Source organism: Teleopsis dalmanni, chromosome 1 (genome assembly GCF_002237135.1).
Source record: "Teleopsis dalmanni isolate 2A chromosome 1, ASM223713v2, whole genome shotgun sequence".
Taxonomy (NCBI): domain Eukaryota; kingdom Metazoa; phylum Arthropoda; class Insecta; order Diptera; family Diopsidae; genus Teleopsis; species Teleopsis dalmanni.
Window position 1 is genome coordinate 213,307,400 of NC_051846.1, and position 24,727 is coordinate 213,332,126.

The 24,727-nt window shown below is 31.3% G+C and overlaps 1 protein-coding gene across 3 annotated transcripts; it reads left to right on the forward strand.

Moving 5' to 3' along the window:
• The first annotated feature begins 68 nt into the window (after nt 1-68).
• On the forward strand, nt 69-24,531 carry LOC119671861 (diacylglycerol lipase-alpha). Of its 3 annotated transcripts, none has more exons than XM_038082678.1 (15): nt 69-993; nt 13,869-13,963; nt 14,058-14,164; nt 14,232-14,336; nt 14,451-14,552; nt 14,982-15,159; nt 15,249-15,468; nt 15,543-15,742; nt 15,822-16,319; nt 16,378-16,404; nt 17,027-17,270; nt 17,334-17,461; nt 18,795-18,818; nt 19,280-19,412; nt 22,641-24,531. In XM_038082678.1, the coding sequence occupies exons 2-15, from the start codon at nt 13,869-13,871 to the stop codon at nt 24,465-24,467; spliced, it is 3,888 nt and encodes a 1,295-aa protein (XP_037938606.1). In that variant the 5' UTR covers nt 69-993; the 3' UTR covers nt 24,468-24,531. The 3 variants fall into 3 exon arrangements, with proteins under 3 accessions (XP_037938606.1, XP_037938608.1, XP_037938607.1); XM_038082679.1 differs by lacking the exon at nt 69-993 and adding an exon at nt 9,123-9,543; XM_038082680.1 differs by lacking the exon at nt 18,795-18,818.
• The last annotated feature ends 196 nt before the right edge of the window (nt 24,532-24,727 follow it).

The following is a 24,727-nucleotide window of genomic DNA, read 5'->3' on the forward strand; positions in this document are numbered from 1 at the left end:
AAAACTCAAAAAGAATTTTGCCTGTACGCTCTTGTACTGGCTGCGCACACATTCAGTTGGTATCGAAGCTTTGAATGAAGTGGTTGGCAGTGGATAAGAAGTGGCGGAGCGCCGACATGTAAACAAATTTTAAAAACGTGCTGCCAAAAGAAATTTTACATGAAAGTTTGTTTTTTTTTTGTTGTTGTACACAATGGCTACAGTGCATAGCGTATAGATACAAACCGTGAAGAAATGAAAATAGGAAAAGCAAAGAAAATTTAGTGTATTCCTACAGCAGAATAAGTAGAAAAGTAGCACTGCAGATTTTGTAAGCGTAAATTGTTTAGATATTTTTGTTTGTCGAATCTGAAATCTGAAGTCAGAAGTCAAACATTGAGTCGGTCTTTTACTTAATCAGTTGAATTAGCGACGATTTCGTGCTTGCAACAAACAAAGGGCAGTCGGGAGTTTCTGTTAGTTTTTTGTGTGTCATTAGTGCGTTTTTAATTTATCGATCGATTTAGCGGGTCGCTGTGTCGGAAGTTTCCTATGCGGTGTACGATGATGACTTCAGGCTCACATATGTTAATTCCTCATAAAATCTTGTTGATCGAATTTATTTTGTGTAAATAAAAGTCCAATTCAGATGATGTAATTAACAATAACGAAATGAATGCATTATTCAGTTATGAAAAATGAAAAATAAGTAAAATCCTAATAAAAATAATATGTATATATACATTTTAAGATTCGACGTCCAAAATGCTACAGTGGCTTTGGTTAAAGTAAATGAAAATAAGTGTTATGTTGTGAAAATATGCGCTCTGTATGTTTGTATGTAAATGTGTGAGGTATTGACGAAATGTGCTTGTGCGAAAAATCCTACGCTTTTCGAAAGAAAATATCTTTTTGTTAAATGTGAAAGTGAAAGCAGTTCAAATATAAACCAAATTACTACAACAACCATAACAACAGTCAACCGGTTAGCGCAGCTTCCAAAATTAAATTGCGGTAATTATCACACTTTACAAATTATACAAATTATATTTCATTCAGAAATAAAAATAAAAATAAAAATAACATTTTAAATTATTTTTAAAAATATGTTAGCAGTTGTAGTGACGGTGTGAAATGACCGCAAAAGTGAACAGGAATTTGTGCACACAGGTTTTTGTTAGCTATAAATTGTGTAGTTTTTTTTTCATAATTAAGAAAAAATAAAAATTTAATAAAATATAAATAAAAAAATTTTAAAGATTTATATAATACATATAAGCCCATGCATTTAAGGCACACACCCATTAATACGTTAAAATGTTAGTAAATGAAATGAAAGCCCATCAGCTTAAATTCACAAAATATCATATTTACTGTGCTTTGAAAAATTTTGCATCTCTGCCACAGAAAAAACGACAAAATAAATAAAATGCCAAATACAGAAAGCATACCTTTTTTAAACCAACTTTAAATAAACGCGCACCGAAATGCGTAAAACTTACTCAAAAACAATAGCACAACAACAATGTAAAATGAGTATACTAACCAAAAATAATGACAACAACATAAACAAGCACAACAGACTAAACAGCAAACGAATGATAAAAAGGACGAGTTCTTTGACTGCAACGCAACGTAGCGATAACATACCACCGTCATCCAATATTCGAGTTACCGTTTTGCGTTGTTGTTTACGTTATACCCCAACATACCCAACATGCCCAACATACCCACCATGCCCAACCACTACACAAGTATTGCCAAAAGGATGCTCATACACTCCAATAACGTATACAAAAAGTTACAGCTAGCCTCCCCCATACGTCAGTTGTATCAACGTGCTTTTGCTAATCTTTGTTTTGGAGTTACCACATTGTGTGGCACTTATATTGTGTTTTTTTAATTTTTTTCCTTAAATTAGGTCCACGGTTTTTAAAAATGCTTTAGCTTGTCAGTATTTTTGTGTTCTTTTTCTGTTCGTTTGATAAAAAGGAATTTCCTTAATGCCCGTTAAAAATTTTTATCTCTTACTTGGCAAAGCTTTCATTTGCGCAATTTTAGTTTGACAAACATTTCAGCACTTTAAAAAGTCCATTCGCACCACATTCAACCATCCAACCATTCAACCAACAGTGTTGCCATTGTTTTCACCCCTTATTTACACATCACATACCATCTACGCTAAGTATGCCCAACATGTTAAGCTATACAACTATTTATTTGTAAGCTTGTATGTTTGTGCTTTTTGTTTTCATTTTTCCATAAGTAGGTGTTTCATTATATGGCTGTGTATGTATGTGTATGGCTGTGACGAGTAAATCACTTAAGCGTATTTGTATTGCTTTATTGCTACACTCTTGTCCTTAACAATTTTATATGTTGATTAAACAACAAAAACAACAAAAACAATAAAACCAACAATAACAACAAAACAAACATTGTCTCATTCAGCAAATATATGAGAAGTACGCGATACTAAAATAAGAATATCCTCAATAATAAAAGCAAGTAAACATAAATGAAAGCACACAACAATGAAAATGAAATATTAAAATAGAAGACAAAAGAAAACTTTATATGTCAAAATTAAATTGCTAAATATGCAAACTAAAGGGTATGACGGTGCATAAATTGCATAAATTGGAGGAAAGCAAACATTGCTGTTGCACGTCAACTACTGCAATCGATGTTGCAAGATGTTTCAATGAATTTCAATCAAATTTTAACTGCAACAGGAATTCGTCATTTGTGCTGATCAATAGTGTTTTTTTTTTGTTGAAGCAATTAATCTACAATTCATTTAACATTTATGTATGTCTTTTTATTTACAAAATGAAATTCGAAATGTCAAGAGTATAAATATAAAATGGTAAAGTATAGTGGAGCGGTAGAAAATTTGAAGTCCTCAATCCTAAACGTTTGGATTGGATTGGAGAAATGGGATTCTGTGTTTGCAACTAAAAACTATCCCTTGGCACACAAATGGTTTAAAAATCAAAATTTTGTTAAAAGGATTATTACCTCTAACATTACTATTATCTATGTACTGAGTCCGTGCACCCTGCAGAGGTTCACTCTATTTAACCATGTTTTCCAAATTCTACTGAGTGAACCTCTCCAAAAGGTAGAGATGTACAATCGTCTGAATTCATACACGCAAACAGGCAGCAATCAGTCAGACCGGAGAATGCTAAAATCGAATAGCAAAGTTACTCGCGATATCATTCTTCTAGATGAATGATGGGTTGATTTTATTGTTAGATGGTTTATTAAACAATATATTATAAATTTAATTGATTGAAGCTTATACATCTGAATCTTTACATTGAAGCAAGCAGTTATCAGTCAGATTGGGTTATATAGCATCCAATATCAATGAAATTCGTGATAACATTTTATGAACTGGTTCAGCCATATAATTCTGCAGACGGAACCGCTTTTGTGGAATTAGTTCACCTACAATTCAGCCTTTCATTAATAATTGCATAAGAAATCCAGATAACCGTAAAGCTAAAACGTAGGTTAGGCTTTTCGACTACAAAGAACACCCCTCGTAAGTCTGACAGAAATATGGTTGCTGGTAGGACATTTTAACCTGTGTTCAATAAAATAAAAAAGTGACAGAATGTTACCTTTGTCGTAGAAAAAATTTGACACCTGATAAAATTATTTGTATTTATCTGGCATTGATCTTGGTCACGAGTAAAATAATAGGACAAGAGGTTTCAATATAACAAATTCCTCAACGAAATGTATTTTAACTTCCTTTCGACTGGCAATACGTTTTTTTTATAGTGTAGCTTAAAACACCTATTATGGATTACAGTGTGCTGTTTCACTGGGAGCCAGAATAATTCTCTCTAAATATTCTATTTTATGTTGGAATAATGGAGTAGATAGCTCATAATTTCTTGTGATATACATACCGCAATAAAAAGATAATAAGAAGACACTATATATGAGTGCATCAAAGCATGACACTAAAAACATGGGCACTAAAGCAAATATAAGTAGTCGTAAATGCATTCAATAATTTTTAGTTATTTTGTTATTAGTTATTTGTAAAACCCGTCAAAAAAGAATGCTAATCCTATTTTAGAATATAATGATTGTTTTTTTTCATGCTTTTATTCCACTCTACATGACTACTTGAAGATATCTGATATACATCCTGATCAGAGCGATAATAAGAATGGTAGCATATTTGTCGATTTGATTTTGTATCTGAATGTTAAAAGCTGTTAAGTATTGTATCATAGTTGGGTAAGATAAAATTATAAATAATTCATATAAACCTTTAAATTATGAGTATCATATTTCTTTCATACAATATATAAGAAAATCAAAAAAATATGGTTTTTTACTTATAATTTTATGAAATTATTTATTAAAAAAGAGCCAAAAATAATGAATTAAGGATATAATCACCCAAATATATCTTGATAGGAATCTTTTTTGCATATTTTTAACGGCATCCGTAACAACTGGTCAAAAAAATTTGACCTATTTATCCACTTCGTCCGAAAGCACATTACTCGCATATACTACATTATAAAAAGAGTAAATTAGTAATATATGATATAAAAAGAATATGTTAGTGAACGTGATATATGAGACCATATAGTGTGTTAATGTTCTTGTACAGATCGTTTAATCTATTTGATACTCTACATTTGTCTGCTTGCATTAATGCAATCTAGTTTCTTAGTTTTTAAGATAAAGTAATAAATTTCTGCATTGGAAATAGATTTTGATGATAACCCAAATCAGTTAATTGCACCTTAATAGCTGCCATATAAACTGAGCAATCAAAAACACTCGACTAATAAAAACTTATTAATAAAAACTTATTATCATATGTCTTGATTATTGGTTCCACCAAAAAATGTGTTTGAATTATAATTTTTAATGGATTCAGAAGTGCGGAAGACCCTAAAATCTGAAACTTAATTCATTATGTAGGACCCCTTTTGCGATTTCATTATAAAAAACTTTTTTTATTTACTATTTATTCAAAATAGTTTTATATTATTTTTAGAATAATAAAAAAGACATTAATTTAAATTTAAGTTGATTTTCGGTAAATGTCAAAGCTTTAGCGAAAATGGTGGCTGATGACAACATCCCAAGGAGTGGAGCAGTCCTTGACATATACATAAACAATAAATGCTCTTTCGTCTGTACATTTTTAGGAAAATGTTGTGTAAATTTTACTTCGAAATGACGTTTCGCCACTTGACACTTCGTTGGGCAAACTGATTTAATGCCAAAGTGTTAATACTTCCGAGAGCTGAAAAAACTGAAATAGTAAAAGTTCATTTACTTCAAAGTGGATGTGTAAATAGGCCACAAACGTGACGTTACTCTACTCGGGCAATAAATCCCGTAGCGCGTATTATTCACTGCTTTAGAGCACTGTTCTCTGACGTGTACTTATTCATGCTAATTAAACTTAAAAGTCTTATGAAATTGTTAATTCAACTAAGCAGTACGAAGTAATTTCTATAAAATATATAAAGAGTGAAATAGTAAAAAACAAACCTCATTTTATATTTGTTGGATTTTGTAGTTTTTGCTTACAGTATTTCAAAGAAATGGAATTAGAAAAAAAAAATCATAAATAGTAAAAAACAAAATCTACCTAATGTTTAAGTACCAGAATAAGCCTCTACAATTACATTGGCAGTTTATGTACTCACATATAATCGAATTCTAGGAATCTGAAATAGTCATACAATAATAATGGGCGATAAAAAATTAAAAAAAAACTTAATCGGACGACACTATTATTTATAATAGTTTATGAACATATTTGTGATCCATGTATCTCTGTGTATGAAAACGAAACTAATTTAAAATAGGTCAATAAAAAATGCTTACTACGGTAATCAAAGGATTGCAATAACAAAAACTTGGGTTCAAATTAACTATTAAGGAAGTACAATTCTATTCAAGAAGATACTAGGGTCTCAAATGGGTGTGAGTTGGCCTCCGACAAAATAAAATAGAATCGCATTTATCTTTTTCAAAACTGATATATCATGTTATCTGTCAGCATTCTCTATTCATTTATGGCTTGACATTACTAAGAACAACATCACTCTCTCTCACTCTATTCTTGTTTTTATTCAATTATAAATTAGAAACTTAATTGTAGAATAAGGCTCTGATCTATGGAATTATATCATGTAATTGGTTTTGAGGAAAAACTTTAGTAGTATGTCGTTTATTGTTTCAAATAGCACTAACATCTACACCACAGATCCGTTGACATATGAAACTGGTGACGGCACAAGAAGGCTGTAATTTTGAATCTATTGATCCCTAGCGATATTAGATGGAGTAAGATGTCTATGCAGAGTAGTAGTATGCATTATATGGATTATCAACGCTTTTTGCAAATCTACGGGGCCCCACTTTATGTAGAAATAAGTAATTTTGATAAACATATTAATAAGCGTTTTTTAATGGCTTTTAAGTAAAGAAATGTCTTTATTTTTAAAGTTTATTCCACTTATTAATATTTGCCGGTAGACTATAATTAGATTTTTTTGATAATTCTTAACTTATAATTATCAATTATAAATCATTTTTGCTTCATTCTATGGCTAGCGCTGGGTGCTTTTAACTACGTACCTTATACATTCATTAATTTTGTCCACAATATATTATATTATATATTAGCAAATTGAATTAATGAAATGATTTATTGGTTTTATTTTCCAATTACGAGAATTTAATTGTTTTTCTGAGTTATCACTGTGGAGCAAGGCAGCTATCAGAGATCCTTCCTAGTTTTGCGTGAAATGAAACTTTGAACTTCAAACGCTGACATACTGAATTGGAAATTCCTCAACTCAAAAAAAAAAACGAAATAAATAAAACTTAATTACGCCATTGACAGTTTTAGAATTAATAATGCATAGCGCATTATCGATAAAACTAGACAAAATATACATTTTTGGTTGTTTTGGAGCAGACATGCACGTTTCATTTCTACCGCTTATCTTTACTACTGTAGCTACTATCTCCACATTCATATTCTGGTTTCGGTTGTCAACTTCCTCAAATGTGCGAGTATACATAGTTGCAGAGGCGGCGAGGTATTCCCTTCGAATTTAAAATATTTTCTAAATATTTTTGCTTTTTAACATAGAGAGACCTGATTCCGCCACTGAACTTGTTATGCGAATATATACATCATAATTGTATAATTGTATCTTTAATGTCAAAATTGTCAAAAAATCGATATCATCGCAAATTATTTCTTTAAATTTATATCAGAAAATAAAAGGTTCTATCAGACATATTATCTTAACGTTAAAAAGGTTTCACACTTTTAACAGCTGAATTTCAATAATATATTATGTATATGATTAGAATATTAATACTTTCGTTACATTAGTAGATTACATTACATTGGTTCAAACTATCATTTAAAATTGATTAATATTTTATGCTTATTTATTCCTCTTAGCTTCAATTCTTTCATAGTTTCGCAAAATTAATTAGGAAAATAATACAACAGTACCCATCTGGTTAAATTCAATGACTATTGAGTTCGGTGAAACTGGTTGGCATCAAAAGCTTTAAATAGGCTCCAGTATCTATGGTGATATCTTCTAGAAACGTGTTTAGGAAAGCCATAGTCATATTTAAAGTGAAAGCTAGTCAATTGTTAGGGATCAATTGCCATCCCTAACATATGTTATTTTTACATGTTATTTTGCTAAAATTGTCATTTTCAGTCAAACTCATTTTATGTGCATATATCTTCATTATCTAATATCCCGTCAGTGCATTAATCAGTCCACTTAGAAGACAAAGTTTGTGAGTTTGCTTTTTATGTCAATATATATATATAGATATATATATATTGGTAGTATGATCAGCGCAGAGATCCTTTAATTTTCATTATTTCCGCTTAAAAGAAGCTACGTAATTCAGTAATCAGTATAACTCCTTGATTTTTGGTTACAGACAGTACGTGTTCAGGCATTCATCTAAGAGTCATATGTAAAAAATAAAAAATGTCTAATGTCTAAGGTTGATTTTTACTCCAAAATTATTTCTTGACAATTAATCGTAGTTCCTTTCGTAATGTTATTATTGCACAGACGTAATCCATATTTATTGTTTAATTTTGTTTGCATCCAAAATTTAGTGAACTGATTATATTAGCCAGTTTTTTGATTATACCCAGTTTTTTGATTTTCTTTGCTGTGGCTTTGCCGTACAAATTCATAGACTAAAATAAGTTTGAAGGTATTGTAGGAATAGAATAACGAACATTGGTGCTAGTTTTCTTATTAGCTTTCACCAGACTCGAATTATAACTTCAAAAAATAAGATTGGTATAGTAATGTCAAATTCTGGTCCAGTAGGGTGATATAGGCAATCCCTCGAATGTTAACTAATTTTTTTTTTGGATATGTTGGTGCTTAAAATTTTAATGACTTTAGATAACTTGTAGCTGAGATGTTGACACTGTATTTCGGGTTAGGTTTGAAATACATCCCATATATATGCAATTACGATTTCTTTTCTTTCTTACTTTTAAAAATCCACTACAGAAGTTAACGCACTTTGAGAGGAAATACCCTTTAGTTAAAGAGATATTAGGAAATTCCTCTATAACACTGCTGAGATAATAAATTTTGCAATTATCGGAATATTTAGTAGATGATAATTTTTATTGTAACTAACCGTGGACTTAATGAACAAATTTAGTTCGGTACTGAGTCATAAACATTATCATTTCTGCATTAAAATACTTTTAGTACTTTTAATAGGTTAATGGCTTTTCAGCGGACTACATACAGATATACCTACATACATACATATGATATGATAAAAATATTATGTTCTATAACAAAGAGACAAAGAACTACATTACTAAAATGTGTTTTAAGCGCAACCTTTGTAACAATATTATTTATATATCTGGATTAATGTATTAGCATGCAATTAATGGAGAAATTTATCAATACTGTGTTTACACTCAACGTATCTTATCTCAGCGGTTGGCACTAAATATGGAAAGATACTGCATGACGATGACAATTAGATTTCGCAATCGCGATTGGTGTGAACCTAACAACTACGGCACAAAAATGTCAATTCGAAGTGGGAACTGGAAATGTCGAGTAGCCACAAGAGCTGCAAATTTATATTAATCAGTGGAGCAAATTTATATTTAACAGTGGAGCTGCTGGTAGCGCAAATAATTTATGCAAATGCCAATATTTATATGGCGAAATAATTGTGTTTTGAATGAATATGAATTAATGATGCATGAAATAAATATAAATAAATACAATGTCGAAAATCTAATCGGAAGTCTGATCGATTTGATTTAAGTAAATATTTCCAATCATTGTAAATAATGGACTTGATGGCCCATGAAAGGCAATTTTGTGTAAATTCCCAGCATTGAAATTCAAAAAATATATTCCAAAATAATTTATCGCTTATAGTCAGTCCATAGTCAGTTCGGTGAGCAGAAAGAATGTGTGTTTACAAATCGTAAAAACTAATACTGAACTAAAATCGTTTTACTTGAAGGTAAGTGAGGCAAAGATGAGCTAATCCGCTACGTTCACTAAACAAAATATATCTTCTCGAATGTTTATTTGGCTGAAATTTGTTTATAAACTTCACAATTTTGCGGTTTTCATGAGTGAACAAAAACACTAAAAGTATTGCTAACAAATATTTAAAAAATAAAAAAATGTGCAAATAAGTAACCAGTTCTGTATAATTGCTGTTTAAATATTTTTATTTATTTACTAGAAATGCACATTGATATCTTTTTGCCATATCGAGGAGGGCTAAGAAGCGCACGGAACCCTCGGTTGCCATAAAAGTCGACTGTTCAACTGTTAATTTCTGGTTGTAATTACAATCGTACAACAATAAACTGTTAATTACCAGTTGAAATTACAGCAATTAAGTAATAAATGTGTAGTTTGCTCAGCCTGGCACACTCTTTCACGCCATTCATCCCATCCCATACCATCCCATTCCACCCAATGCCACCTTTATAGTGTAGTTTTCAGAGCGCACATAGCTTCAGTACAGAAAAACCTGTGGAGTTACCTCTGTAGGCCGCCTCACCTGTGGGGGCTTCGGTTATTTTCGCTTATTTGCATATTTTTGTAGTTTAAGCACCGATTAGCTTTAATGCTCTTATACAATGTCTACTTCAATGTCTGCGTCTCACTTAGCACAAAAGTTGTCAACGTTTTTGCATTTTTATGGCAGCATTTACACTACAATTGAAGTAAATAATCCGACTAAACGAAAAAGTATTTAATAATCTTAAAAGAGTTAGTAATGTTTTAGATAATAACAAATATTTTATATAAGAAAACTGAAGAAATTTATAACAATAGATTATTAAATTGATTCAAAATTACGGAATCTGCCAAATATATTTAATCTGTAATTTTCGAAAAGTGTTTTCGAAAAAAATGGAATATGTTTTCAGTTCACTGAAATATTGCAAAAATAATAATTTTTTATATAAGTTGTAATTTAACGTCAGTTATGACATAAGTGACTATTATTTTTAATAGGAACCTCTTTACCAAGTAACAATTTGCTTAAAGAATATTTAATTTTTTCCTTTATAAATAGATCATAAGATTATAATGTATTTTTAATCCGATTTAATTCGAGTGGAGACAAATAAATTAATTAGTTAGAAGTTTGCAGATATGCCAATGAACTTTGACTATATCAACCAGACCACGAACATAACCAAGGAGTGAAATATGCAAAACAATATTTTGTAATTAAAAAGCCAATGGCAAAAACCTTCCTGAATGTGATTGATAAATGGCGAAAGTAGGTGTGTGCATATCTCAACAGACTTGTGTAGCAGTTGACCTGTTTTTTAATAAATGATATTAATAAATTTTGAGCGAAACTTTGTTCTTTTTTTCGTTGGAACACCTTCTTTTTCATTCTCCAGCTATTTTAATTGTTCAATAACAAAAGTTGTTCTTTTGGGTTCTTTCCCTGATCTGCTTTCTAGATACGAACTAGAATCGAATTAGAACTTTCCATAGCAGATTCAAAATTATGATCACTACTAAGGAAGGTTGCAATTTCGCACCTGTCAGACTGCAAATACGTCACTTGCATTGCTAGACATGGTGTCAAGAGTGGTACTAATGTGCCACTCGTCTCTCAATGAGATAAATAAGCATTCTAGTAGAAGTTGCGAATCTGAGGAGCTTGGCAAACACAACTTGTAAATATTCATATAGAAATAGATATGTTCCAATAAAAACGGATCCGTTTACTTTTACTCAAATGTCTTAACCGACATTAAACAATTCCAATAATAGACATTTGATACTCAGAAAATACCTGCCACGTATATATCTCTAAATAGATATAATTCGCCTTTATTTAATAAAAAGCAATTTCAATATATTTTCCACCATCATCACAGGTTATTTCTTTTTAGATAATCACTAGATTAGGCGCTCCTAGTAGCGACTACTGTACAAGCTATAAACGGTACAGAAGAAAGTACGGAGCAAACTTGAATACTCATGTATATGTATTTATCAAATATTCATAACTAAGGAATGCTACAATTGAAATATGAGTAATTATCAGTTAAACTAGCATTTATTTGATTAAAATATTTTTAATTTTATTTTCCAAAGTGATTTGCAAAATTTTTTAATAATAAAAATTGTTATGACCACATAACATTCGGGATAACTGACGAACGTATATATAGGTCCCAATAATCATCTAAATACGATATCGTCATAAAATTACGACTGTTATCGTCAATTGTTATCAACCATTCAAACATTTTATTCATTTTATATTTTATATTCAAAAACATAATAAATATATAAGAAATAAAAATAAGAACTTTGCTCTACGTTGCGACAGAGAAAATAATTGATTTTGAACCTCTGAATCATAAATTTCTATCGTCAATCCGCATTTTAAAAGTAGCGTGTGTGACGTGTACTTCGGAGCTAATTGACACAGCAAATTTGAGCAATCTATTTTCTTTTAGTTTAATATTGGCTACAATAAATCACAACTTAATTAATCAATTATAAATAAAATAATTGTATTAAATAATAGAATATTACGTATATGTAGCATACTAATTCGTCACTATGCGGGTATTCTACTCGCAGGACTGACAGTTTCTAATTATCATATCTTAACCTGCATCGAAGATTTCACACCATCTTCGTTGCGGTAGCAACTATAAAATTTCCAAGAGGAAGTTTTTGCTATGTGAAAAGCCGGGGAATTAGCCATATTACTCCAAGACAAACACCTGAGTAAATGACAGAAATAAAAGCAATTACCTCATATCCTATTATAAGTGCTATAGACGTCGAAAAATGTGAAACTTAAAGGTTTGCCCTGAAAGGACGGCTGTATTTTAGTTATAGGGCGATACACGGATTTTGTACTAGGCTCGTCATGGAGAGACTACAGAACAATATAAGACATTCTGATGGATTAAAGCCTACTATTGGCACATGTATACAAGTTCCGAATTACCATTAATGATAAATGTTGAAAATGAAGCGACCTGAAGATTAAGGAGACTTTGAAATATCACTTATTTTTCTATCCTATCCTATTTTGTCAAGAACACGCTATAATTGCTAGGAATTTGAGAATTTGTGAAGTGTCAGTTCTTCAGTTTTATAGAGACTGTCAAACAGAGTGATACTTACTACAAATATACAAAGAACTCTTGCCCTATCAGGCATTGCTAAATACCACCAGCTTTGTATAAGGTTTACAGCCCACTTATTTTTCTATCCTATCCTGTTTTGTCACCAACACGTTATAAATGCTAGGAATTTGAGAATTTGTGAAGTGTCAGTTTCTCAGTTTTATAGAGACTGTCAAACAGAGTGATACTTACTACAAATATACAAAGAACTCTTGCCCTATCACAGAACACGCTATAAATGCTAGGAATTTGAGAATTTGTGAAGTGTCAGTTTCTCAGTTTTATAGAGACTGTCAAACAGAGTGATACTTACTACAAATATACAAAGAACTCTTGCCCTATCAGGCATTGCTAAATACCACCAACTTTGTATAACGTTTACACCCCACCAGATTAACCTAACTGAACCTAATCATGGTTGCGCTCGAACAACACTTAAATCGTTTGTCAAATTTTCAATTTCGTCATACCATCTAACAAATTGACTTGTGATCATTTCTATTCCTACGAACAGCTTCAACTATTGTACGTGTTAATATTGTTGAAGCTATTCTTTTATTTATTGATATTTCATTTATTGCACGAATATGACGGGCTAACTAGGTCTGACAGGAAAAGAACTACATCATCTGTAAAACCTCTTATGCCCATACGGGATCTGAACAGGCACCAAGTATCTCAAGTATATCCAAGTATCAAGAGAAACAGAGTTCCTATTGATTTAAAATCAAAATTGGTTTTACTTATAAATCTTCGCTTCATACATAACTATAACATCCTGAATCAAATATAAATGAAATGTAAAATCAGTTAAGAAAGTATGGCTTGATTGTAAAAATCCATAAAATATGTTTTGCCTGCAGAAAGTAAGCTGTAACCCAAACTTCAGATAAAGGTGACTTATTTTCTAACAATCGCAAAATTAAACCAAAGACGATGAATGGATATTTCGCTCTGTAATTCGCGAAACATGAAATATACACATAAGTATATATAATTGATTATGTATTGTGGTAGTATATATCTGTAATATTGCATATATATCATATGCTTACGCGTATATCACTTTCAATAAAAATAATGACATTATTATATTGCAATAATTTGAATATGTCATCAAACCGTTTGAAACCCTTATAATTTTCAACATTTTCAGATGCCAGGACTTGTTGTTTTCAGAAGACGATGGTCTGTTGGATCTGATGACCTTGTGGTACCTGGAGCTTTTCTTTTAGCTATACATTTTATATGGTAATTATTACAACTCATACATGCAGTAATATTGTCATTGCTAAGTTGCAGTACTATCTCTTGATATAATAACATATATTGTATATCTTTCCAGTTTTATTGTAGTGTTAGTGTCGTTGGTCATTTTTGAATATAACACATCGGTTTTAAGTATAAAATTATTGTTTTACCATTTGATAGGATACGTAATTATATTATTTAGTAAGTAATTCATATTATATCTTTAAAATTCAAATTTACTTAATTTTAATTTTGTTAATTGTTGTAGTTTCTATATGTGTGGAAATAGGAATTTGCATTATATCTATGCGTGGGAGCATACTTGATTCAGGGGAAAGAGCAACGATCAATTTATGGATATATATTAAGAGCTGTGAGTTACAAAAGTATTTCTGATACTAAAAAACCTAATTTGAATAAAATACATTTAATTATATATTATCGAAATATTTTATTAATAAATCTTATCACTTCCTTTTTTTTCTAGTGGTAATATTTTTTGATATTACATGGTTAGTCTTAGGTACAATATGGCTTGCCAATTATTATATTATTGCACCGATTGATGGAGCAAAGAAAACATTTATTGGTAAGTTAAATAAAGTAAATTTGAATTAACTATTTAAAAATATAATAAAAAAAAATTTTAATAATAAACTTAAGTTCTGGGACCCTCTTCTACAATGATTTCATCTAGTCTATTCATATTCATTAGTTTTATTCTTTAAATGCTTAATAACAATTTTACAAAAGTATGGTATTTAAAGGTATCAATATATAGAACTTATTTAAGGGAGTTAAGACTTGATTGAATACTTAACTACAAGAAATCTATTGCTTTGCTTTAAATTATTTTTTCCACATACATATATTTTTTAATAAATATAGAGCATAAAACAACTGAAACGATTTTCCCTTATTGAATCATACTCAAGTTATAGCTTAACTGAATAAGTTTTCATTTTTTAATATCATTAATTGGCACGGAGTTTTAACAAACAGATATTTCGTTTTCCAGCAATTATTATCTGTAATTGGACATTAGTTTTTATGACACTTATAACAATTTGGTGCACATTTGATACCGCTGGCCGCTCTTGGGTTAAAATGAAGAAATACCAAAGATCCATGCGGGAGACAGAATCTCGTTTCAATTACAAACGCAGCGGTAGTATGAACCGCAACTGGCGTCAACGGTGAGTAGAAATAAAAAGTCTAGCAAAAATCTTCACAGCTTCTAACTGATAACTGATTACCATTCATTCGCATTATTTTTTATAATCAGTAAAGTAATGCGAGCATACCAGGACAGCTGGGATCATCGCTGCCGCTTGCTATTTTGTTGTATGGGTTCGTCGGAACGGAATCGCAATTCCTTTACAGATATTGCGCGATTGTTAAGTGATTTTTTTCGGGAATTGGATGTGGTACCGTCCGATGTGGTCGCCGGTCTCGTTTTATTACGTAAATTTCAAAAACTCGAAAGGGAAGCTATCGTGCGGCAAGTAGGTTAAATTTCCTTATATATGCACACAAATTTTATTACATTTTTGGTGCTTTTTTGTTATTTGTTATTTAGCGCAAAAATGGCACCTACGAGTTTCTAAGTGGAGTACCAATTACAGAACGTACACAGTTCCTAGCGTTAAATGATGCAAAAAGTTATGATTTCTTTCAAACTGTTATACACTACATGTACTTTGCCCAAGGTGCTTATGGGTGGCCAATGTATTTCATAATAAACCGTACCAAGTTATGGCATTTAGTGCCGGAATTAAAGTAAGCAACAGACATCCTCACGCTTTATGCCGCACCTTTGCTATTTTCATCTAATGACTTAATACTTAATGCATTCTAGGTGCTTCGGATGTTGCTGTAAGTACAGCAACGAAACAGAAATTATACAGGATAATTGTTGTTATTGTAATTATGCCGCCCTAAAGAAGACTTTACAGGTTGGTGACATCGAAATAGTGTATGCCACGTATCACGTGGATGTCGGCGAAACACCGTTTTTCGTTGCCATTGACTACACGCGAAAAAAAATTGTTGTCAGTATACGTGGTACGCTGAGCATGAAGGACATACTTACAGACTTGAATGCCGAGGGTGAAGTTTTGCCATTATCGCCGCCACGTGACGATTGGCTCGGCCATAAAGGAATGGTGCAGACAGCTATATATATAAGGAATAAGCTGCGGGACGAAAATCTAATAGAGAAGGCCCTTAATCTTGACCAAAATCGAAATACACACACGTTTGGCCTGGTATTGGTAGGTCATTCACTTGGCGCTGGTACGGCAGCTATTTTAGCTATACTTATGAAGCCAGATTATCCTTCTTTACAGTGCTTTAGGTAAGTTGTTGATTTCACATTGGTAACTAGCAATATTGTTTTTTCATATTTATTTCAGTTACTCACCACCAGGTGGCTTACTAAGGTAAATCAAGATTTAAGGATAATATATTGTTATTATTTAAAGTTTAGACGTAAATCATCCAACAGTCGGTATTGCGGCCAGAAAAGTCCTAATGTACCAATTTCACTATTGATTACACAAAGCCTTTTAAAGCTTTGTGAACAAAGTCAGGAACTAAATCTAGAGAAGAGTTCTTAATCTGTTCTGGGGACAGAAATTGCATATGAAACAAGTGTCTTCTGTGCATTATTAAAGCTGGAAGGATAACATAACTTATTGCGCTAAAGTTATTTTTAACGAACGGTATTGTTAGCTAATATCAGAGTTCCACCTTCTCAATTTAAATTGAGAACAATTAAACTGATATTGGAGTATAGTCGGTTTTTAAGACAAATAGCAAAAAAATTTGAAATATCTATGTTAATGTAAAAGTCACTTCTATCAAAGAATATGTAAAATCCATTGAAATTATAATGAACGTATATATCTTCATATCTCCAACGTTTTTTGCGAGTATAAATATTTAAAAAGCGCATATTTCTGCATTTATATTCATCCTTCTATCTCTATAGCTTAATGTCAATATAACTTTGATCGTTTAATCCTTTGGTACGTATACATATATAATGATTTACTTTTTCAGTATGCCAGCGGTGGAGTATTCCAAATCTTTCATCACATCTGTAGTCTTGGGAAAAGATCTTGTACCACGTATTGGCCTCTATCAGATGGAAGCGTTACGTGCTGATTTAATAAATGCAATACAGCGAAGCATCGATCCAAAATGGAAGACGATATCCTGTGTTATATGCTGTGGCTGTGGTCCTGAGCCTACTTCTGTAGTAGAAATGTCTGGCAAAGACACTCATATCAACCAATATCAAGAGGTACTTTATAACTTTAACTTAGTTCATAAATTAAAAGATTTTTTTTCTCATTGATATTTGCAGCAACGTGATAGTGCGCGTAGTACTAGCGCTCATCCAACAGATAGTTCTATAGCTTTAACTCTACATCAACCATTATATCCACCCGGCCGTATAATACACATCGTGCGGCATCATCCTAAACCAAACGAGTAAGTATGTTAAGAATGTAATTTATAGTTTCGAAAAACCATTAAATTTTCCAATGAAAGATGTAAATATTCTTCACGTCAATTCAATTTTAACTTGTAGTTGTTTTCAATTAATCGCTTCAGCCATTTCCAGCATTTAACAAGCTTTTTGCCTTTTTAGCAAAGAAACCAACAACTCAAATACTCTAATAATGAAAATTATAACCCAAATCGGAATGGTAATCTATCAACAGCTTTTCACAAACACTTAACACAATTGCTTACTCGTTTCTTTCATATATGTTATATTATTTTTTACAAAGAAAATATAAATAAATGTTGCAACCAGATAAACAGGTATTGGAATAATAATAATAGCATTGAAATTGTGTGCATATGTTAAGTCAGAATTCAACGACTACCGTTAATAGAAAAAGTCGTATGTCTTCAGCTTCGAAAGTCTTACACCATGTATCTACTTGACGATTATGATTTTATTAGTTTTTTTATCATTGTCACATTACTGGTTTAATTAACCATATGTTTACTACTGGATCCACTTCAGAGAAATCAGATTCCATAGAATCTGTTCCCATAGAAACCTACTTAGTTTACCTTTCTTACAAATTGTGAAACTCTTATCAGAAACTCTTGTGTGCTCTGTGTGTTAGAATATAGATATTAGACTGCATACTGACACTATTGTTGTACAGTAGAATATACGGTGATTTTCAAAGGAGTCTACTTGGTGTACCTTCCTTGTGAATGGCAAAATTTTTCTGGAAAACCATTATGATCAATAAAGGATTGTTTATGATTAGTAGCTCTGATAAGCAAACACCAATATTCTTAGGAACACAACAGAGTTTGTTATGTGTTTGACTAATGCACTGCGTCTTAATCACAATTCAGTTAATAAATTTATAAATATTTCAATAATATAACAGTTAATATTTATGAATATAAAACCCTAGATTAATAGTTACTTTTTCTATGAAGTTAAGAGAGAAATCTATCTATAATTTCTAAAAGATTAGAATACGCTTAAGGATCTGGTTTACTGTTCCAGTTTAACATCCCGGATTTTCAAATTTTTTTTTACATAGTGATAGTATGTCCGTCTATCGTACAGAACAGTTGAGGGCTAAACAATGGATTTGTAGATTATTTTTAAATATGTCCTCGAATCCTTTAATGTTTAACTGCAATATAATAGTAGTTAACATATGTTTGAAAACAACTGCAAATATCTTCATAGCTTTCAGTGATTGGCTTTCAATTCAACGAAGTCTTCAATTAAAATTTATTCTTGAAATTTTTTTTACAAAAAATTTAAAAATTTTTGCATTTTCAGGCAAAAGTACGACAGCGGTTGGAGGTAGGAAAACTTTTTTGGAAAACTCAATCTTTATTTTATGTTGGTTGAAATGAATTATTGGGCATCTTAAAGATTTCCAAAGTGTAGTAGGCATACTATGGTATTACTGCATGTACGAATTTTGCCAAGTTTTTCTCACCCGCAAACTAATAAATTTGCATGATACCCCAGAATTTAGTTCGTTCAATAAAATGGTTAACCCAGTTTTGTTAACTGCATTCCAAATATATAAATTTTTTTTTAGCTTATTTAATAAATTTAAATATCATACTAAATAAAAAAGTATTTAATATGCATGTGAAATTAGACTTATAAATAATTGATTTACAATTTTAAACACATAGATTTAGACTAACTACAATTCTAGCGATCACACGTAACCTATTAAATAATAAAATTTTGTGTTGTTCTTGATATATTATATGAAATGCTTTTTTAATAGTTTTTTTAATATTTTATAGAAATGTGTTGAAAAGCCGCGAACCAGTTTATCAAGCCATTTGGGCTGATTCCACAGATTTCGATGAAGTACTTATTTCGCCAGTGATGCTGCAGGACCATATGCCCGATAAGATTCTAGCTGCTCTGAAAAAGGTAATTGCCGATAACGAGGACGAACGTTCGTCGGCAAGTAGTTTTGCAGTGTAAAGCCATCAACGATGTTTTTTTATTAATTTTAATTTTAATTTTAATTTTTATGTTTTATGTTTTATGTTAAACAATATCATCTCAAAATAATTAAGTGCTTGACTGCTGTTGTGCTTAGTTTGTAGTTTAAGTGTTTCCTACCATGACAACAATATGAACAATATTGAACAGTAAAACGCTTTTTTAATTAATTTATTTAATGATTATTTAATGATTATTTATATGATTTTATTTACTTATAATTTAATAGCTTATGACATGACTTCCAATATTTACATATACCATAGTATGTTTTCTGTATATCTCATATAAAATATGTAGTCTGAAAATAAATATTTTATGTTTTAAAATTTTTTATTTTGTTTTAATTTAAATAAAGAATATATTTAATTTATTTTTTTTTATTTTTCCAAACACTTATATCGCACATTAACATATAATTTTGGCCACCAGACCTAAGCGAATCTCGATGATCAGTGTACTAACCTAACAATACGTTTTTAAAATTAATCTTATTAATTTATGAAACTTAAATGTCGTCTTTGCATTCTTAAATATGTTTTCAATTTTTATATTGAAAAGTTGTTTTTGTATCGAGAATAGTTCCCCGCTTTAACGGAAGCTTATACGATTCCGCTGTGAGCGACGCATTGTTATGAATGAGGATTGTCTTCAATAGACTCGGTCAAGTTATAATAGATTAATCTGGCTGGCCATAAACGAAATCTTGGTCTCTGGTTATACCAGATGGAACAAGACCTCTATGTAGATTTGTAGTAGGCATCATGTATGATGTTGATGCTATTTCCGAATCTAAAGAATAATTGAAGCTCCATACCTGAGGTGTCCAAATTTATTCCAAACTCTTTAAATTGTGAAGCACCCAAGCATTTTACGTGTTTGTGTGACAATGCAGGGCATAATTGCTTTGCACTGGAAGAATACATAGAAAAAAAAATAGAAAAAAATTTGTCATCGAAAATTGGGATTTCCTAATGGAACCATAATGGTTTATTATGAACTATTTCAACTGTAAAAAATTAGACCATCATAACTATTAATAGAAGGTATCATACTGTCTTTTGCAAGCATCAGTTATACTGAAGCTTTCTAATGACAAGAGCACTAATATAATTCATTACAAACTACAAACTAGACGTAATGGCCCCTGAAGCCTAGCCTCCGTATAGTCACGTATGTTATAATGTATGGTTGAAAGTTACTTAATAAATTGAAATTAACCTTAAACGCATCTAAATTAAATAGGCACAGAAAACATATTTTTTTTTTATTCTTCATAATTCATTTAAGTCTTTATTTTTTTGAATGGATTGATATAATAATTTGTAAAGATTTGTAACCTGATGTATATCCAATAACATAATCCACACAGAATATGCATAGTTTAGCGCTTTTGTGCATTGTTTTTATTTAAAATAAGTTTTAATTGGCTCAGATATTGTTTTGAAAAAAAGTACTAGAAGTCTTTATGGACTGTATTTTCCATACATTCTAAACCCAAATCCCTTTAAACATAGATACACATATATAACCATTTTTAAAAACTAGTTTTTTTGTCGAATATATTTATAACCGATTTATATAATCGTTAATGAAACTCGGTTCGTGTTATATGAAAATATGATTAACTGCACAAATAACTCTCAGCAGGTCGTGAATCATAAAGACCGTTCCTTTATGGCATGCAAACATATTCGTAAAGACTCATCAATATCCTCTAGCAACTGTGCAACACTTTTTAATGATACCAGGTACTTTTTGAGACTCAATATACTTTTGCTCAACTTAACAGTTGCAGCAAATTTTATCAAATTCTTCTTTATTATTTTTCGTGTATATACACTGTATTATAACTATTTACTCTTACTACCTTGAAATATCTATACTCGCATATATATTACATATATATAAGTAGTTAAACAATCTCCTCCATAATCGAAAATTGATAAAAATTTGTTGTATATTTCAGTTTAGTTTTGTTGTCTTTTCTTTAGCTAGTAATACGAGTATAATAGAGAATATACTTGTATCTCTCCAGTGTATTAATTTAGATTAGGTTAGGTTAGGCGACCTGTTTAAAAACTTAACTACTTCATTGAGAACAGTTGAGCTATAGACTTACTTTCTACCAAATCATTTGTAGTCTTTCACTAATCATTTAATTCTCTAAGCATATTATACCATACTTTCAGTGTACCTTCAATAATAATTAGCATAATCATATCCTATAGATCACGATGTTCTATTAATATTGTAAGATAGATAGATTGCGATGTACTATTGTCAGATCTAATAAAGATTACATTATACTTCCTAATAAGAGTACCGGACAACGCTTTTTATTGGTTCAGTAATATCTTAGGAGTTTATTAGTACATTTATTAAGCTATACATATATGTTGCTGATTTGTGCTTTTACTGTTTAGTACTGTTTCACTCTTTAGAACTGATCCATTAGATGGACTGCTGCTGAAATCTAGCTTTCTATCAATGCAGTAAGGATATAACCAATTTTATTAAAACAATACGGATATATAATCATCTATTAAATCACTTTCACAATTAAAGGTGAATATTTTTTAAGTGGTGAATAATATTAAAGAAAATAGATTACATATGAAGATAAATGGCGCGTCAAGTTAGGTATCCTATTATATTTTAATTATGATTAGTCTGTATTAACTATTATATTACAATAATTATTTTGTGATTTGATTAAAGTTAACTCGAAAAAAATATATAAATATATTATATTATAGTTTCTTTTTGTTCAAATTCGAAGTTTTCAACTAAAGAAAGGCAGTTTGTGGGATTATAATAGACGTGTCCTAGGGTTTCTTATTATGTATATGAAACTGAAATTAGAATTATGTGAAACTAATTTTATCCATTTTCGATTTGAACTTCTGTCTCCCTGTTTTTCAATTCTATAACCCCTTTAACCTAAATAACTTACTATTTTAATAATTTAAAATGTTCCTATTGTATTCACCCTCCTGCTTGGTAATCTTAAGAAATTTTGTATGACACTATTAACACCTATGTACATATAAAATATAATCTTTTACAAATTTATTTTTAATATATTTCTTTAATTTGTTCACATAATTTCAATTATTATCAGCAAACTCTGTAAAACTATATATCTTATAGGTTGTAACGACGAGTGGACCACGTAAGCCTCAACGCCAAACTTCTAACGCTTTTTCCACAACTTCCAACGAAATTGAATCCGAACACGTGATAACTACAACTCCTTTAGATTATAAGTACATAAACAATCAGAAACCAGCGCACAGCTCGTGTTCCAATCTGAGCAATGTTGCTATTCTGACTCCTACAGCGCAACGGAAGGTATGTTTAGAGACCTCATTTACTAATCTGCAAAGCCCAATTGAGCAGAATTTAGCTAACCAGTATACGAACAGCTTTGGTGGACCAGACTCTAGTAAAGCATCTTCAATAGCTGGCAGTTTATTTGGTAGAAGCTTAACACCCTATGACATATCAAGTGTAGTTGATGATAGTACTACAGTTACGCGAAGAAGTCCTTCTGTTGTCAGTGAAACTGCCACTGTAATTGTAAATGAACCTGAACGCCTTAAAATTGTTGCATTTGATATGAATATTCATGATGTAGAAACCAAGTCACCATCACCACAAATGCCTCCAAAAGGCATTTTACAACGACAGTTCTCCACGCGCTACGAAAAAAAACCGAAATCTTCAGTTATTGCGTCTTTACGTAGAGCGTCTGATGTGCCAAATCCAGATGTTGTGCAAGACGATTGGTTGGGGTTAGCACCGTTAGCTAGTCCGGAGACATTGTCCGAAATATCTAGTATATCATCTCGAACGAGTGCCCCGATTAGCTTAGCCAACAGCATTGAGAGATACTTGCATAATATAACTATTAATGAAAATGGAAACAAAACAATGTTAGAGGATATTTTTGAATCTCAGCTGCATACGCCAAAAATAATGCGTAGAGCTCCAAAATTTTCCGAAAATTTGGCGACATGTGCAGAAGATAGTAAAAAAGTTGATCAATACAAACGCATGGGTCGGGTGTTTGTAACATTTCCGCGGTTGTTTAATTTGAACCAGCAAGGAAGTTTTGATTCAAGCGAAGAGAGTTTCGAGTCCGCACAAAGTCTTACTCGCGTTAGAGATAAAAGCGAAGCAAATAAAGGTGATAGTTGCATAAATAACCACACCTTACCACAAAAACAAAATTCTAAATCAGCTGACCAGTTAGATGAGGATACAATACAACTAGAGGTTCCAACGAGGAAACTCACATTTAGTGATAGTGAAATTCTAAGTAATGATGACTGTGCTAGTAATTGTCCAAGCTGCTCCTGCCATAACGACGATACAACGAACAAGAATATTTGTTGTCGACGTAGTACACACGAACAGTGTGCTTTGCTTGTATCAAGTCTGGGCAGTAATACTACTGGCTCAGTCGACACAACCTACTACAGTGCCAATTCATCAATTGAACAATTTTTAACGCCGGCCAGAAATGTTACAGACTTTATTTCTAGCAATGGTTGCACAAACTATAATATATTGAATGAAAGTGTTGCCATTAAACCGGGAGTGTTGGAGTCGCACTTTCCGGTGTACTATGATGACCATTGCAATGATGACAAAGATGTTTTACTTCCTTCAAATCATTGTTCAACTACGACTGTTAACATTACCAAACCGTCCACTCCTCGTAAGGATGTCGTTGGAGGGCGAGTGCGCAAGAGGCTTTCCTCTGAAGAGTTTATATTTACCCGCGCAGATGATCTTCCATTACTAGTACAAATTGCCGAGAAATCCGGCTGCAGTTCACCAATGGGACGAAGACGAAAGGGTTGCGTTTATCCAGCAGAGAGCAATGTGCGAATACCACAAATTACTACAAAGTTTCTTAGTGAATCCTTTAGCAAATGTTCAAACAACAAAAATAGTGAAAGTAGTGTTTAAAATTAAGAAGTAGTATGTACCTAATTTTACCAAAACGTTTTCATAATGAGAAAAATAAATTAGAAATAAAGTAGTTTGTGTATATATTTTGTATATGTATAAAAATATATATTTTAAATTTAAAAAAAGCAACTAATTCAAAACTGTGCTTTAGAGGAGTGTTTATTCATGTGTTAAGTTTGTCGAAATGCTTGTAACACAAAACAGGGCCACGCAATTTTCCGGTCTGACTCTACTTTCTATTAACTTGATTAGAGCTA

What these genes read in the sequence shown, in the direction of transcription:
- LOC119671861 (XM_038082678.1), top strand. Translation starts at nt 13,869, where the DNA reads ATGCCAGGACTTGTTGTTTTCAGAAGACGATGGTCTGTTGGATCTGAT. An exon ending in ATGGATATATATTAAGAGCT is followed by an intron (nt 14,337 to 14,450) that starts GTGAGTTACAAA and finishes TTTTTTTTCTAG; the next exon opens with TGGTAATATTTTTTGATATT. An exon ending in AGCAAAGAAAACATTTATTG is followed by an intron (nt 14,553 to 14,981) that starts GTAAGTTAAATA and finishes TTCGTTTTCCAG; the next exon opens with CAATTATTATCTGTAATTGG.